The sequence below is a fragment of the Aristolochia californica genome, unplaced genomic scaffold (genome assembly GCF_029961685.1).
Source record: "Aristolochia californica isolate CCGP_79_NKW_82.1479 unplaced genomic scaffold, dmAriCali1.0.hap1 SCAF_15, whole genome shotgun sequence".
Lineage (NCBI taxonomy): Eukaryota > Viridiplantae > Streptophyta > Magnoliopsida > Piperales > Aristolochiaceae > Aristolochia > Aristolochia californica.
Window position 1 is genome coordinate 4039876 of NW_027181826.1, and position 17056 is coordinate 4056931.

General features: G+C 37.2%; 1 protein-coding gene across 1 annotated transcript; it reads left to right on the top strand.

The window, feature by feature from the left end:
* Nucleotides 1–7172: 7172 nt before the first annotated feature.
* LOC137951373 (ras-related protein RABA4d-like) lies at nucleotides 7173–7896 on the top strand. Its single transcript, XM_068797987.1, has one exon. The coding sequence runs from the start codon at nucleotides 7204–7206 to the stop codon at nucleotides 7825–7827; it is 624 nt and encodes a 207-aa protein (XP_068654088.1). The 5' UTR covers nucleotides 7173–7203; the 3' UTR covers nucleotides 7828–7896.
* The last annotated feature ends 9160 nt before the right edge of the window (nucleotides 7897–17056 follow it).

Sequence of the window (17056 nt, forward strand, 5' to 3'; positions counted from 1 at the left end):
CGTCGTTATTTATTTTTTTGATTTTTTTTCTTTCAAGCCCGAGGGCTAATTCCTCCCGAGCCTTCGTCCAACCCAAGCAAGGGAACCCGGGTTAGCATTGACCCATGGTTCAATCCTATGCAGAGATTTTTAAAACAAATCGCCTCTTTCAAAGTTTACGGCCAACTTCCTTTGTCTCCCCTTTTCAAAGGTTCGAAATGTGAAGTATCTCTCGGGTCAAACTTCAATGGCCCATTAAATCATTTTTTCATCATTTTCCCTTTTATACCCTAATCCACATGATTACTATTAAATTATTTTTAATAACCTACTTCCTTCACAAAAACTAATTTTTCGTGAGAGTCAAAATCTCCTCAACTATGTGGACGGAACCCTCGTGCCACTATCTCAGTTTGCAAACTGTGGAATCTCCCACCTACCGATTATTTGGCCTGAAGAGTAATGGATCTAGCCTCTTCCTTTTCTCTCTCACTGAGGAGGCAATAGTTGAAGTCATATGCCTCTCTACTACACGCGAGGAGGCAATAGTTGCAGCCGTATGCCTCTCCACTACACGCGAGGAGGCAATAGTTGAAGCCGTATGCCTCTCCACTACACACGAGGAGGTAATAGCTGAAGCCGTATGCCTCTCCACTATACGCGAGGGGTGGCTCGCATTGGAAAATGTCTCCAGTCACCAGTTGAGGGCTTGAGAAATCTGTCTCAAAGATGACCTCCAACAGTTGAAGCGTAACACTCAATATGTTGAAGCTTACACGTTTTCAGGGGTATCTACGACTAGTTTTACGCGATCGGCAGACCTGTCTAAAACAATGACAAACTCCACTAGTTTCTCTGTGGACTTGGCCTCGATTTCTCCACTTTTCCATCACATAAATGGCCCTCACGCTTATCCCCTATTTCATTAACCTCATCTCCAGAACCAAAAGCTTCTCTTCCATAAATCTCTTGAGAGCTCTGTTTTTCCCGTTGCTTCTTTCCCGCTGCTAAATCCCGTGGTTCGGACAGTCGAGCCACCGCAACTCTAGTCAAACCCATGGCCGTCATGATGTCAACCAAGGCCAACCTCATTCTAGTCAAGGGCACCGCCTTCATTGCTGCTAGATATGCCTTCTTGAAGGTAACTATGTTGATCCCTACAACTAGCGTTATGCCCGCAATGAGTCCAATGAGTCCCGTGCCCATCTTGTTGAGGCTTTCACTGGATCGTGCTCTCTCAAAGGACATGCGTCCTCTGAGTGGTTTTTGGACACTGGTGTTTTCACTCATATGTCCAATGACTCATCCATCACCCAGTACAATGGGTAAGGACTCTATAATTGTGGGGAATGGTGTCTCGTTACACATCTCACACATTATTATTTTCTCTGCTATTTCACATATTCAGTTGTTAGATGTTTTAGTTGTTCTATATCTCACCAAAAATCTTCTCTCCATATATAAATTAATGTTTGATTTTTCTTGATCCATTATATTTACTAAATAATCTTTTCACTGTTCAGAGTGGTGGCAATTGGTAAGAGAGATAGAAGCTTAGATGCGTTGGACTGTGGTAACCCTGCCCTTTTGTTTTGTCCTTAAGAATAAATCTTTACTTGTTTACTATGATTTATGGCATGCTCACCTTGGATATGTAAATCATTCGATTATTTCTACTTTACATAAACAAGGACATCTTTATCGTACATCTTTATTGTCATCTCTATCATTATGTAGTCCATGTCAACTTGCAAAAAATCATCGTATGCCATATCTACGTCATGAACATAGATCGTTTCATGTGTTAGATCTTATTCATTGTTACATATGTGGTCCTTCACCTATCAAATTTTATTTAGGATTAACTTATTATATTATCTTCATTGATGATTTTTCACGTTTCACTTGGCTTTATCCTTTGAAATTCAAATCTAATTTTTATGATGTTTTACACAATTTCAAGAATTTTTGGAAAACCAATATTCGACCAAAATTTTCCAATGTGATGGTGGGGGTGAATTTACTAGCTCATGCTTCCAAACTCATTTTCGGGCATTCCTCATCAATTTTCTTGCCCAAAATGACATGCTGAAAGCAAACATCGTCATGTGACTGAGATTGGTCTGACATTTCATTTTCACTCCCATCTCTCTTCTCGTTTCTGGGTTGACACGATCACCCACGCCGGGAGTCGAACTCACGACGTAGCGCCTGCTCTGATACCAAATGTTAAGCACCTAGTCAATACTACTCAAAAGACCGACCTGTTTGGTAGCATAAAGCAAAGTACTTTACTAAGACCTAGGACAACAACGGCACCCCAACCCCCCCCCCCCCCCCCCCCCCCCCCCCCCCCCCCCCCCTTCATCCCCTTGTCTCTGCTGTGCCTAAAGGATTCAAATCTGCTAAGAATCATGTTTAGCTTGTTGCAATGGATGAAGAAGTTCAAGTTCTGTAGAATAATCGGACATGGATTTTAGTCCCTTGACTTGACAACACCAACATTATGGGATCTAACCGGAGGTAGAAGACAGTTAGCCGAGAGGAGAAAAAAACCCGATAATAGCTATAAATTTTATGTATAAACTCCATAATTTGTGGGGAATAAAAATATTTTTAATAAAATCTTACATTCTATAGGTGATTTTAGGTTTGTCTAGGTTGTTAAAAAGTTTTTTCTTCCTAATTATATCATGCCCAAGTAATGGATTCATCCCTCATTCTAATCGTCATCCCATCATAAAGCATATCTAGGCAATGCAAGCCAAGAAACATAGATGACAAGACCATGTGCCTCTTGTAGGAGAGTTCCTATAGCTTATTGAGAATCTCTGATACCAAAAACAATGGTGGATAAAAGAAGCACTCATGTTACTCTTTACTCTTCTAGTGGGGAACCTTGTGCCAAACCTTTGCTTAGTAGGTCCTGTGAGGAGAATGTCAAGAGGGAGGGTAGCTTTAGATTATTTTCTTTACCAAGTTGTGAGGTTATACTTAATAGTATCCCATAAACTACCTTTTTTGTTATTGCTTTGCAGTACGTAGGCTATTTAAAAGCTTGTAAATATATTTATACTGGTGATATTTGTTATACTAATAAAAAAATCAAGACTTCTTAATTACCATGAGAGAATCTTCAGTTCTCTTTGAACTCCTTTTGGTTTTCTCTCAATATTGTAAACTCAATAAATACTCAGTTGCCTGGGGATTTATGGAAAATTCAAAGAGAAGAATCTAAAACACTTGCTATGTAATTTATACTTAAATCTAAAGCACTTCCTATGTAATCTAAGTGCATAAGCCTAATTTATAATAAAGGAAACTAGTAAAATCTAATTACAATTAAAATACACTTGTCCAATCCAAGGTCTAACAACCGTCCGGTATTTCAAACTTTTTGGTACGTGAACGACAACTTGAAGTTCCAATGTCTGGTATAAGGGGGCACCTCGGTCATCGTCCGCATCGTCCACTTAGAGATGTCACAGCAAACAAGACTTTCACTTATTTGTAGATGGATGATTTGAAGGTGCTCATTCAAAGCACGAGACCCAGAGGGAGTATGGAAGGAACCATTGAGCTGAATTAACGGCCTAAATAAGCATGGAGCTTAATGTTGTCTTGGAGACATGGTAGATTTCTCGTCACATACCTTCAGTACCAATAACCTTGTCCAGAACCCAAATGTAGTCCATGGTTTTGACAGGTTTGGCAGTTGTGGAGGCAGCCCTCTGATTCCCATAACAGTCCAGGCGAGAGGTTCATAACCACTGGCAATTTGATGAGTCGAAAAAGGCCTTATCCCAAAATGACTAGCCACTTAGAAAACCTCTTCTTCCAACTAATAAATGCGAGATCTTTTTATTCATTAATGTATGTAGGACTATCCTTAATATGTTCGCTCCACTGGAAAAGTGACCATAAATTTGTAGTGAATGCCTTTTGAGTTGGGCACAAGACCTAAACCAGTCGAGTAACGATCATACTCCATTGATCTGAAAAGACGAAGCCGAGGAAGAACTCAGGGCTGTAAATATGGTAATCAAGTTTATGATCCCTTTTGTTTTTGTTGCAGTAGAAGATGACGTCATTGCATGAACCCACATTCCAAAAACCGAGCAGAGAATAGAAGATGAGAGAGTCTTCGAGTGTGAGAGAGCCTTTATCATCGATGTGATAAAACAAGCCTTTAAGTACGCAGCCAAAGGAGGATCACATGAAAAAGAAGAAATCGAAGTCTGTTGATTTGGCAGGGAAAGAATCAAGTTCTGCAATCAAATTCTGAAACAACTTCACACCTGAGCAGTGATTTATTCGGCAAACGAGAAAGAATATTAATTAGTACATCCTCAGGCAAACTGGCCTTCATTAAAACAACAAAGTAGAATCCGAACAACTCAACAAGGATGGAAGGCTTCGATCAAGATATGGCAACACCATAGGAACTTATATTGTAAAGAATCTACCTGTTTTAGTTTAATTTGGATTCTTGTTTTCTAAGAGTTTTCCTTCTACGCAATCCTTGTGAAATTAGGAATCCTACTTTCCCTTTTGCTCGAGTGACCCTTCATATTCGCACCACCAGAAATCAAGTCAAATGTCAATTGACATAAGATAGTAAGTTGTAGTCTCCATGTTATATTAATTGATTATGCTTAAGCCCGAAGATGATGAACATGATCATGCCTCGAAGAAGACCACTCACAAGGTTTTCATCAGAGTCCATGTGTAGTCTTTTAACAGAAGCAATCAAGCTTGTGTCTCAGTTGCTCTTTGTATTAATCTCTTAATAAAATAAATGAAGTTTGGGGAACAAGTCTCTGTCATTTGATGATGAAAATTGTTGTTGTTGTCCATATCTCCCCTCATACGCTTTTGTCCTAACAGTTTCTCTTTCTATTATATGTTTTTAGTCTAATCTCGAGGTGATAATTGTAAACGGTATTGCAACTCTTGCTTCTGTTTCCTATCTTCCAAAACTTGGAATCTGAGGATTGTAGTTGAAACACCTGTGATGATTTGAATTTTCATCTATTGAGGATCTCCACAAGGGCGGCCAGAAAGCAGCAACACTATTAGTGGCTGTAAAGAGTAGTGATTGAGAAGAGTCGTGACATTGAGAGCGGCTGAGAAGAGTAACAGTACTGGTAACGACAGGGAAGAGTAGCAGTTCTGGTAGCTATTGGAAAAAATAGTATTACTGGTAGCAGCTTGGGCGGATTGAATGGGAGAGAATGCTTCGTACAAGTGGTGTAGCTTGGGAGAGTGCGACAGAGAGTGAGTTACGGGTGAAGAGGTAGTGGAAGAAACAAAAAAAAATTGGGAGGACGATAGAGTAATCAATTTGCTCTGATACCACATTAGATGTTGAATTGAATCACACTTTATAATTGAGTAAGGTTGGTATTTATACAATTTATAATAGAATAGATAAGTTTTACATGATAAGATAAATACAATATGGGATAAATCCAATGGGATCTTATTCGATAATTGAAGGAATTATGTTTATCCCTTATCATAAAGAATGATCCTTAGCTAACGACAACTTTAGAGAGTCAATGGAGCCCGGTTGAAGGACGTGGATCCACTTCTCAATTTTTCAAAAAATAAAAATAATGTAAAGACAATCTTGTAGTTGAGTGGTGTTAACTGCCGGCAAGTTTGGTTTTATAATAAGATAAAAATAATGAAAATACGAGTGATTTTATTCCAAAATTATTATCTTACTCCAATTTCCATTAGCTTTGGACTAAGAAATTGCTTGAATGGACAACAGAGATTTGTAAATAAATCCGTAGGTTTTGTTTTCTCTAGGGAAATACAAAACTTTAATATTGGAAAGGCCAAACAAGCCATGAGGTTTTGATTTAATGATCAAAAGAGCAAAAACTAAACAAAAATGGTTCAGTACACTATAGTTAAATTGGATCAAACATTTTGTTATTTTTTTTTAACTACTTCAAATAACTTATTCATTAAAATTTCACAAATTTTATATCATTTTAATTTAAATATTAATATATATATATTATTTTATTTTATTTTTAAATTTCTAAGTGGGTTAACCTTAAACCAAACGATCAAGTTTCAAGAGGATTCAGATTAAGGGTTTACATTTCACACTCATTTATAAATGGGTCTGGTTTTGATCAACCCATTTAACACATATTTATATTGATCCGACCCAAACTTAACCCAAACCCAACGTATTGTCAACCTACCAAGCAATTGGTCCTCAACTCAATGAACCTATCGGGTTCAACTGGCTTTCAATAAGCTTAATGGGCTCAAAACCCAGAATTTTCTTAATCTTAGAACATTGCATCAATTTGAGTAAAATTTGTTGTTGTGCGTTTGAATTCTCCCTTTAAGTGGCTCTTTGCTTTTCTTGTCTTCTTAATTTCCTATTGATTTTGTGGTTTCAGACCCTAATTTAGGATTTGTATTCCTCTTCTCGTGGCTCTGTTGCCACCATTACAATCACAAAAAGATAAGTTCTAACATAAATAGAAGACAAACATAAGTAAAACACATTTTAAGCGAAATCCTCATGTAAGATCTAGTTACTTATCAAAATTCTCGGATTTCCCCTGTGACTTCACCTGTTTTTTTTTTTTTTTAGCTGATCAAATTGAGCTATGACTCGGATTGGGAGAGGCAAGTTCACCAATTCAGATTTTCAGATGTTCCTGAATCTAAATAAGCAGGTCAAGAAAAATGCCAAATCCAAAAATAGCGGAAAAACAAAAACTGGTAAATTGCAGGGCCCCGTGTTCCCAATCCGAGCAGTGACGCGAGGGAGAAAAAGAATGCAATACAATCAATTCTGCATAGGCCCCATTCACAGAAAAATGGTTGTCAAGCAGCTTTCATACTTGCAACTGCTCCAAGAATCGTTTGGGAGCTATCAATATCCTATAATGGCGCAGAAAAGAATATTTATCTACCAGAAAGCAAGATAGTTTTTCAAAAGGAAAAATAAATGAATCTCCACCTGCCATTTTCAGAGACTAACAAGGCTCAATCGGCTGGTAGTGGATGAAAATCATAGAGAAAAACAACAGGGGCTGGAAAGAATAAAAATGTTGCGGACCCCTTGAAAAGAATACAGTAAAAAGCAGATTAAAAAATATAATAAAGATAAACAACAGGCACAAAGGGCTATGCACATGTGACCAGCTTACCATAAATCTGATTCCTCCCTTTCCTGTTTCAACGACAATGGATTATGTGTTCAAATTGGTGGTTATCGGCGACTCTGCTGTTGGGAAGACCCAGCTCTTATCCAGATTCTCCAGAAACGAGTTCTGCCGTGATGGGATGGCCACAGTTGGAGTAGAGTTCCAGACCAAGACGATTTTTATAGAGAAGAAGCTCATCAAGGCTCAGATATGGGACACTGCGGGTCAAGAAAGGTACAGATCAATCACAAGTGCTTACTACCGGGGGGCACTTGGTGCTCTCATTGTGTATGATATAACCAAGTGGCCGAGCTTCGAGCGAGTGCCTCAGTGGTTAGAGGACCTTCGGATGCATGCAGACCCAAGTGTAGTCATCATGTTGATTGGGAACAAGTGTGATCTTGAAGGGTTGAGATCTGTATCAGTGGAGACAGGACGGGAGTTTGCAGAGAGAGAAGGGCTGTTGTTTCTGGAAACTTCAGCCATGGATGCAACTAATGTAGAGAAGGCTTTTCTTACAGTATTGGAGCGGATTTACAAGGTAGGTACCCGGAAATGTCTCGACATCAATGTAGAGAGACCTTTGATGCTCAAACCTGGTTTCAAAGGGACAAGGTTGGATGTACAGGAAGATCAAGAAAGATATTCTTGTTGCTCTGCCTAAGTACAAGGGATGGTTATATTTTTTCCTTATCCACTGAACCCAATATGCTGTGATCTTCAATCCTTTCAAATTTCTTCCCACCTACTTGACAAATCAGTTCATTTCCCTTGGATGAAATTTAACATTTTTTTATGGTGAAGGAACAAAAATTCCAGACTAGGTTCAACTTATCAACATAGGTACATGAAGGATCTTACTCATTAAAATAACAACAACATGATCATAAATAACAATCCATTCCTGCAAATGAAATGCAAGAACAAATGGCAATAGTAACAGGAAGTAAATTTGCAATAAAGAAGGCTGAAGTCCTAGTTCAGAGTCTTCTTCCATTTTGGGTAGTGACTACTTTTAAAGTGAAGTTTGCTGCCAATAACCACATAAAAATGCTGATTCATACATGGGAACTTTTGTTACAATATTTTACAGAACATCATTGCAGGCAATATTAAGAACAGGTGAATACCTCAACATACCCACCATGCAAGAGGCATCCCTTCCTCAGAAATCTCTAAAACTCATTCAAGGATCGACCTGTTTCCCCCTACCCCGATGACCCCTTCCCCTACTCCCACTTCTTCCTCTGCCTCTTCTGGGGCCTCTCCCACCAGAACGCTTATAGAATGACTTTCCATACTTCATCTCGATCAGAGAATGGAGCAATTCATCACAGAGGATACATCCGGAGTACAAAGTGGTGTTGTGTTCTGGTTAAAAAATCCACTTCACTGATTGTTGAGTCACAATCACTGGGGAAGGAACACAAGGCAGTTGCACATATTGCAATAGAGCCTCCACTTGGGAGCAGTTACTGGGTCAAGGGCAAGTGTCCCACTGCACTCCGGACAAGCACATACTCCTTGGAATATCAGAGAATGGCGACAAGTTCCTTGTAGAGCTGGACAAAACAACACAGTCAATTAAACAGAAGCGCAATTTATTTGTCAAAATGAAAAGAATTGACAAATGCAATGAGCAGAAAGGGTCAGTTTTGCTTAGGAATTTTCATTTTAAAAAATGCTGGACTAAATTATAAAGTAGACTTAACATTCTAAGCCTTCTGTGTTACGTTGGAAGATATCTACAAATGACCAGGACTTTCAGCTATGTGCTGATGGGGCATTGCAAACTAAAAATTTAAAGGCAAAAACAAATAAAAAAACCATTTTTAATCCATTCTTTTGTTCAGAAGAGAATAACTGGGTGTCAGGATTGTCTTAGTTTGATAGCCATAATGTTGTCGCAACCATCGAAAACTAGTAATCTATATAGGGATGTGGCAGTTGTAAACAAGCAACGTCAAATTAGAGATAAAATAGATACGATGGGGATGAAACTCTATCATCAACTTATACCTAAAGCGCAAAAGAATACCACAATAGTTGAATAGGAGCAGCCATTTGAAATTTTTTAAAAAGTCCAAATATGCCTACAGTTCTTGCAATTAGGGATGACATCGAACCGAGCCGAGCCGAACACAAACCTGCCTATGTTCGAGCCGAATTTGATTTAAATATTTTGAACTCAAGCTCGAACCGAGCCGAGCCGAACCTCGAACTTAAAATTGTCATCGAACTTGAGCCCAATAATTTTAACCGAATTTAAGCTTGAGCCGAGTTCGAACTTCAACATACATTTAAAACTTTTCAAAAAATACATGTCTCAAGTTCGAGTTCTAACATACATTTAAATTTTTCAAAAAAGACATGTCAAATACATTGCATATAAAATTATGCATACATCTTACATAAAATTGAGTATGACTTCTACATAAAATTAGGCATGACCTCTACTTAAAATTGGGCAGAACCTATGTACATAATACCTGCATAAAATTGTCTATACATTCAATAAATACTCCGTAAAATTGTCTATACAATCCATAAATACTCCGTAAAATTGTCTATACACTCCATATACTCCATAAAATTGTCTAAACACTCCATACATTGCATAATATTATGAATAAACTCCATACAATAATCAAACACAAAAAAATTAAATGAATTATCAATATCAATATACAATCACCCAAATAAAAATTATAAATCTATTATAAATTTATAAACTATAACTCTTTCTCTTCATGCTAGAAAAAAAATACTAAGTCCCCGTATGAGCAAAATCTCCACCTATGACAAAAACAAAAAAATAAAATTTATTATTGTCAGATAAAAAAATACTCTTACTTCTACAAAAAAAAAAATTATAAATTAAAAACATAAAGAAAAAAAAAACAACTCAAACAACAAAGATCCTACACATAATCTAAGATACTTATCAGCAATAAGGAGAAAAATGCTACAAAGATTAACAGTTCTAAGGGGAACACTTTAATGACATTGACAAGAAAAGACAAAGTAAGATTATGAAAACTGTTCAAGTAGGAGCTTGTATGTACCTCCTTAGGGAGGTTTCTACATTAACTATAACTTCAAAACACAATATCCTAAAATAAAATTACCCAAATACCCCTGACCTTTAACATTCTTATATCTCTAAAATAATCATATCAAGTAGTCATTATTCTGTTATTTCTAGATGATTTATTTTTCAATGACTGTTTTACCTTTAAGAAGTTTGGGGTATTTTAGTTCATTGTAGTTACTACCTTTTAATAGTGAATTAGGGAAAGAGATCTCATTATGCTCGATCCACCTCTCTCTCTCTCTCTCTCTCTCTCTTTCACACGCACACACTTCTCCTTTCCCTCTTCTTTCTTCTCAATCTCACTTTTTCTCTTCTCTTCTCAAAAAGAGTAATAGGATTTCATGAGGTTAATGTAGAAAGTTCATGGGTCTGATATTGACTTTAGAAAATTTCAGAGAAGGTAGAGTCCATAGTATAGAAATAAAATGAAAATTCGGACAGAAGGGATAGTTTCTTACCAAAGTCTTGATGGATCTAAGCTTCAAACAATACAATTCGAGAAAGAGCTCTCCGAACCTTTTAATTTGCTGGGAAAAGGTCGAATGAAATACGCACAGTGCCGAATCTAAGGAGCAAGAGAGAGGTGGTGAGTTAAAACATTAATACAAAACAATTAAAACGGAAAACACAACAGAATGGTAGCTAAAAACATAAAAATCAGTCATTACTTTTGAGAAATGAGTAGGAAGGAGCTCCTAAAACAGCATCAACAGGAGGTGTTCATCCGATCGAAGATAAATAATGGAATAAAAAAGAAAAATGAAAAAATAAATCAAGTGTTAGGTCGGTGACGAAATATTTTTTCAAAAGATTGAGATAAAACAACCTACCTCTTTCAGTCGGACCGTTACTTTCATCAGCAAGGAAGAACTACGGATGAAGAAATTGATGAGGAACAAAATAAGAGATGAAGAAATTGCAGATGAAGATATCGAAGACGACTGAGACAGAGAGTGAGGAATCGAAGAGGGAGAATGAGGGATAAGAAGACCAAAAACTCCCATTTCCGATGAATCGCCACCTGACGAATGGTGTTTCTGATCCCTAATCCCTGATTCCCAAGAGAAAAGTGTGCTACCAGTGCCAGAGACAAAAATGGAAGAGAGGATGAGACCCCTGCTCCCGCAACGCTCTTCTCCCAAGTCACGAGTCCCCCGCTCCCTCGAATCCCATGCCGCTCGTTAAGTTAACGAGCCGGCTCACGAGCTTTCAAACCGAACCATGGTTCGGTCGAGCTCGGCTCATTAACTTAAACGAGTCTTATCCCGGATCTCGAACTCAGTTCAAAATTCAAGTAAATCGAATCGAATTGAGCCGAGCTCAAGCTGCTCACGAACCGGCTCGGTTCGATGCCACCCCTACTTGCAATCGTTTCACCAAAGCAAATTTTAAAATAAAAACAAAGGAATGCAATTAAATAAGGTTGTCACAGCGACAAACAAAAGCAAAATGAAATGGTACAAAATTTTTGAAGTTGGGATTGTAAGTTCTGAGCCTTCCCAAAGGATATCAGATCTGCCAACAAACTTTTTTTTTTTTTTTTTGAATGGTAGATATTTTTTGGAACACTTCAAATAATAGAATTTTATTGACAAGAAAAAAAAAAAAGAGACGAGAGCTATCTATGGAAAATTTTAGAATAAGATAATTTCAATGTTTTTCTTATCTTAATCTAAAACTCTATCCCTGAAAAACCATATAAAATAAAGGCCTAGTAACAAAATCACTGGCCTACCTTGAGCTACACACAGAAGAAATGGAGTTAGATAAATAAATTAATAAATAAGTAAAATAGAGAAACCAAAGAATGAAAAATGAGGATTATATCTTACTTTGACTGCCCCGTTTTGGGGAAGATAATAGGCCTCCTCACAACTACTGCAATACAAACGAGATGGTTTGGCTGTTATATACTTCATGTAGCGAACACATTTACCACATTTGCTTAGTAACCGGCCAGAGTCAGCCAATAGGGAAAACTGTGCCTCAAACAGTGCATTCATATTCTCAATCTGTAAGATTACAAAGAATCATGTGAAGAGAAATATAGCCGCAGCTCTCACATTTATGCAGTCAGTATGTACATACATAAAACAAGTGTGCACACACATACACAGTTAAGATGACACATATTTTTTTACATTTTACACCAATAAAACAAGAGTGTAATTAAAGGAGTAACACAAGAGACGCACCTTCTTGACAAAATAAGAGAACTTCTGTTTAAATTGTTGCAAAACATGCTGCACAACATGAAAATGATGCACTTGTCCCTTAGAAATCAAGGTGATCTGTTGTTCAATGAAGCGTCAGACCTCTGGAAGAGAGAGGTCCGGGTCAATAGATTGATACCCTCTATATAAAGTAGTTCCTAAGTTTGTAGGGATTAACTTCCTCCCAGCTTGAACCTTCATTACAAAAAAAGTTGCTATTTAGTCTCAAAATGTCCTTTGTGAAGTCACATAATTCATATCTTTATTGAATTTTGTAAATTTGTGCAATAAAGAAATTAAGAGAAGAGAGAGAAGAAAACTGTGTGGAAAGCAGCAGCCATCAGGGATCCACTAGATCCCTAATCTCTCTTTATTATATCACTTGAATGAAAATGCAACTAAAAAGATAGAAACGCCCTTAGTACAAATATCAGTTGTATACAGCCATATAAAGTCAAAAACGAAATACAAACATAGCCAGATTGATGTAACGCTATCTTATTATCTTCCTAACCAACAGATCATGAATATAAAAGTTTAATGACCAAAATGCCCCTGACTCCATATTTCATTATAAATTTATAGACCCGCACAAAGTTACGCTCGCATATGTTGTTGATGTGCACAGGAATTGATGCATCAGTTCCAAGACCATTCTTTTCCATAAGAGAAATTAGCTCACTCTCACTAAGGTAGTCTGGAGGTGTTGTGACTCTCACGAAGGTAGTCTGGAGGTGTTGTGCTCCCCTGAAATCAAACAAAGTTCAATCATTTTTTTATGTTTTTAGAAAGATAGACAAGTCCAATCATGACCAATGCACTACATGTATTGCAAATATAAATATTTGCTGGACAGTATCATTTCAAGATGAAACTTAAACAGTTATCCACACCATGGTCCACCAACTGACAGATGGAAGACATCTCTCCAAGGTTGATCAAAGAATCTCACTCACACAGTAAATCAACATATAGGTAGGCACTTAACAACAACTATCTAAAGATAAGCTTGAAATGATTCAAATGTTTACATTAGGAAACTGTATCTTGGATTATGACCTATATGCATCAATCCTAACAGAAATCCCAGCTTGTCGGCTTTCCAACTTGTTTGGCTTACGATATTTTTTAACTTTCATAGATAATCACAGTCAAGTGTAACTCCAGGTTGTATTTGTCAAACTTTTCAATATAATGAGAAATCGATTTGGTGCTTCAACTTGCATTTTTTGTTTCAATAATGGCCTTGAGTTCATGAATCATCAATTTTCTTCATATTCATAAATGTTCATATGTTTACACCCCTAAACAAAGGGGGTGGCAGAAAAGAAAAATAAGCATATCTTAGAGATTGCATGTACTCTCTTATTGCAAAGAATGTTCCCAAATCACTTTGGGATGCTGCTATTTTGACTTCCTGCTACTTGATTAACCAAATGCCGTCTTCAATTTTGGGTTGCAGTGTACCAATGCAAGTACTTCAGCCTACTTGTCCATTGTTTGAAGTAACTTATCATGTGTTTGGTTCACACAATGAATGAAATAATGCAGGTGAAGTCAACTTAAAGAGTTCAGTTTTGCCTTTGATGATCCAATGGTATTAAAGTGTGATAATAAAGCAGCATGTAACCCTTTTTTCACGAGAGGACCAAGCATATAGAAGTTGATCTTTATTTTGTACGTGATGTTGTGACAAGTGGAAAAGTTGTTACCCCCATGTCAAGACCACAAATCAGATTGGAGACATGTTCACAAAGGCCCCTTGAAAAAAAGTGTTTGGCAATTTTTGTAACAAGTTGGGGTTACTTGATATATATGTTGCAGTTTGAGAGGGAGTATTGAGTTCAAGGGTATTTTGATTATTACACAAGTGAATATTTGAGTCATTAGAGTGATTTTTCCTTTTTTAATGAGCTGTTGTACACTTTAAGTCATGAAGAGGATATTGGTCATTATGTAACTTCTCACTTAAATGGTAGTAATAAAAGAGTTTAGGGATCGTGCTTAGATCCCTAACAAGGCTGCTGCACTTCACTGCTCTCTCCCTTACCACATTCTTCTCTTTTCTTCCTCTCTCTCTTCTCTTTCTTCTCTTTCTTCTATGAATTTTAGACCTACCAAATATATGAAGGTTAAGCTCTCAATTTCAAATAGGAACTTGCATATTAGAAAAGCCTAATGCAGTGTAATCCTTAGTTTAAATAACAAGGAACAATATTAAGGTAACGGTCTTGGAAATTGACTTATAGAGTTTTCAAGTGACCAAAACTCTCAGAATGAGAAAGTCTCATTAGGAATGACATCCTTTGCACATAACCATGAACTAACAACAGGAAACAATTTTAGAAATAGAGCTCCAAGTACAATATAAGGCAAAGACCAGTACCTCATACAGGACGATTTTCGATATTTTTATTTCTTCCCCATTGGTAAATCGAGGAAGATTTTTTTCATTCATGGCCATTCATGGCTTGATAAGTAAATCCCTTAGCTAAAACCAGCACGCCGGTGCAGTAAAAAGATTCTCTTCCAGAAGAGAATTCCACCTTGGTCCTGGAATTGCAATAGTACCAACCTGTAGCATTAGAGTTTGTGAAAAAAACATGAAGAAGACAACTCAAGTAAGAAAAACTCAAATGCAATGCATTCCTATCCATATGCAATCTAGTTTTCTAAATTTTCTACCATGCATTACATTGTTTTCTTGCTTCCTATTTTAATGGACACATTACTGTTTTCTTTCATTTTTAATGGCAAAATCACACTCAACAAAAAAACCACACCTTTGTGTTTTAGACTTACTCAAAAAGAGAAAGAGAATGGGCCATCCACAGCATATTGGAACACAACTGTTGATTGTTCTATTTTCTTTCTAACATCACTGCTGATTGTTAATATAAGGGTTACATTAAATATACATCAGCTGTCTGTGAAAATGTTTTGCAACTCAAAACATCTGCAATAAACAAAAACCATGTCAATACAAAAATTGTCTCATTCATGTAGTAAATCATGACCTACAAAATTTTAGTGGAATAAAAAAGTGTCACTTTTTTGGGCATGCAAATTAACGTATTTACATCATCTGCCAAGCTCTGTAATTAGAGAAAATTGGAGGAAGTCCATGACTAGATCCTGGGGATGGCTGGTTGAAATTTGATTTTGATGGTTCAGTTTAAAGGGTCTCTTTCCCCAATCTGCCGATTGGTGAGGGCAGTTCCATGGCCAAGATAAGCTGAGAAGGTGGAAATTTCTCTACTTCTTGGCACCTCCATATATATTATGGAGGTAGTAAATATCGGTGTTCAGATTTCGGTTCCAAGATTCATATCGGTGCCTCTACAGGTCTCCCAGCACTTCTCCCATTTTTTAAGGCATTCCATCTCTTTAATAAAAGGATTCATACTGCTCACTTACCAAACTCATTCATGATCAACCTTCAATAATTTCAGTAAGGTCTCAACCGAAGATATTACATCTACCCTTCAGCAAAACAAGACCAAAACATTTCCAGAACAAATCAGAGAAGAATGGAATCAGTCATGTTTAATAACCTCGTGTACTTGCAGTCCGGGCTAATAGTCCCAAGAAAATGTTGAGTACTATACTGGTACAGCCTCCAAGCATCACTGCCTAACATTTCCTCAGTCGCGGCTCTCATTGGTGTCATAGGGTGATGATCTCCCACATCAACTCCAGCTCAAGGCTTTCGAAAACCATTTTTTAGTAAACTTTGCACCTCATGACCCCAAACAGGACCAGAAAGCTGAGCTTCTAGACTGCCTCTGAAATCAAATAAAGCAGGGTATGCTGTGCTTTCTGTACGTGGATAACTGGAATGTGAAACCAAGAGTGTATATAATCAGATAATTACTGAACCAAAAAAAATTAGGAGCTAACAAATTTAAAAGTAAAAGTGACCTGATAAAACCCCGAGTATACAAACGCTCTGCTAGTTGCATGCGTGGGGGCGTTAGTCCAGAATGAATAAGAGATGAATTACGTACTCATTATTTCGTTCATTCGATTAACCTTGAGTTTGATAATCTTTTCGGGCAAAAGGGGAATCATGTTTCATACCTATTTTGTAAATTATCTATATGAATTATACGTGGGACGCTTTTCTCCCTCCCCCGAACTAAATGTTTTTCCCCGATTTCCCTTTGTTCTCCATCTCCCTCGGCCTTCTCCTCTCCTGACGAATTTTTTCGCCTCCTCTCTTCGCAGTCCCTTCTTATCATCTTTGATTTAACCCATTTTGGCTTCGATTTCCTTCAATTTTTGACATTTAGGCGTCGATTTCTTAAATTCGGCTTTGATTTCCCCGTTTGATTTTGGTTTTCCCCAAATTTCAGAAGATAAGCGTAACCCTAATTTTTTTTCAATTGATTTAGTGTTATATATAATTTAATTTTAATTTATGTGCGTAATTTATATTGATTGTGGCCTAATTGTGGGATTTAAGGTTAGAGTTTATGGTATTTAGGGTTCAATCTCGTCTTTATAGGGTTTAATTTTGGGATTAGAGTTAGGGTTTAATGTATTTAGGGTATTGTTCAAGGTATTTAAGGATTTAGGGATTAGGG

Bases quoted from the DNA above. Each gene is read 5' to 3' on its own strand.
- LOC137951373 (XM_068797987.1), top strand. From the start codon at position 7,204: ATGGATTATGTGTTCAAATTGGTGGTTATCGGCGACTCTGCTGTTGGG.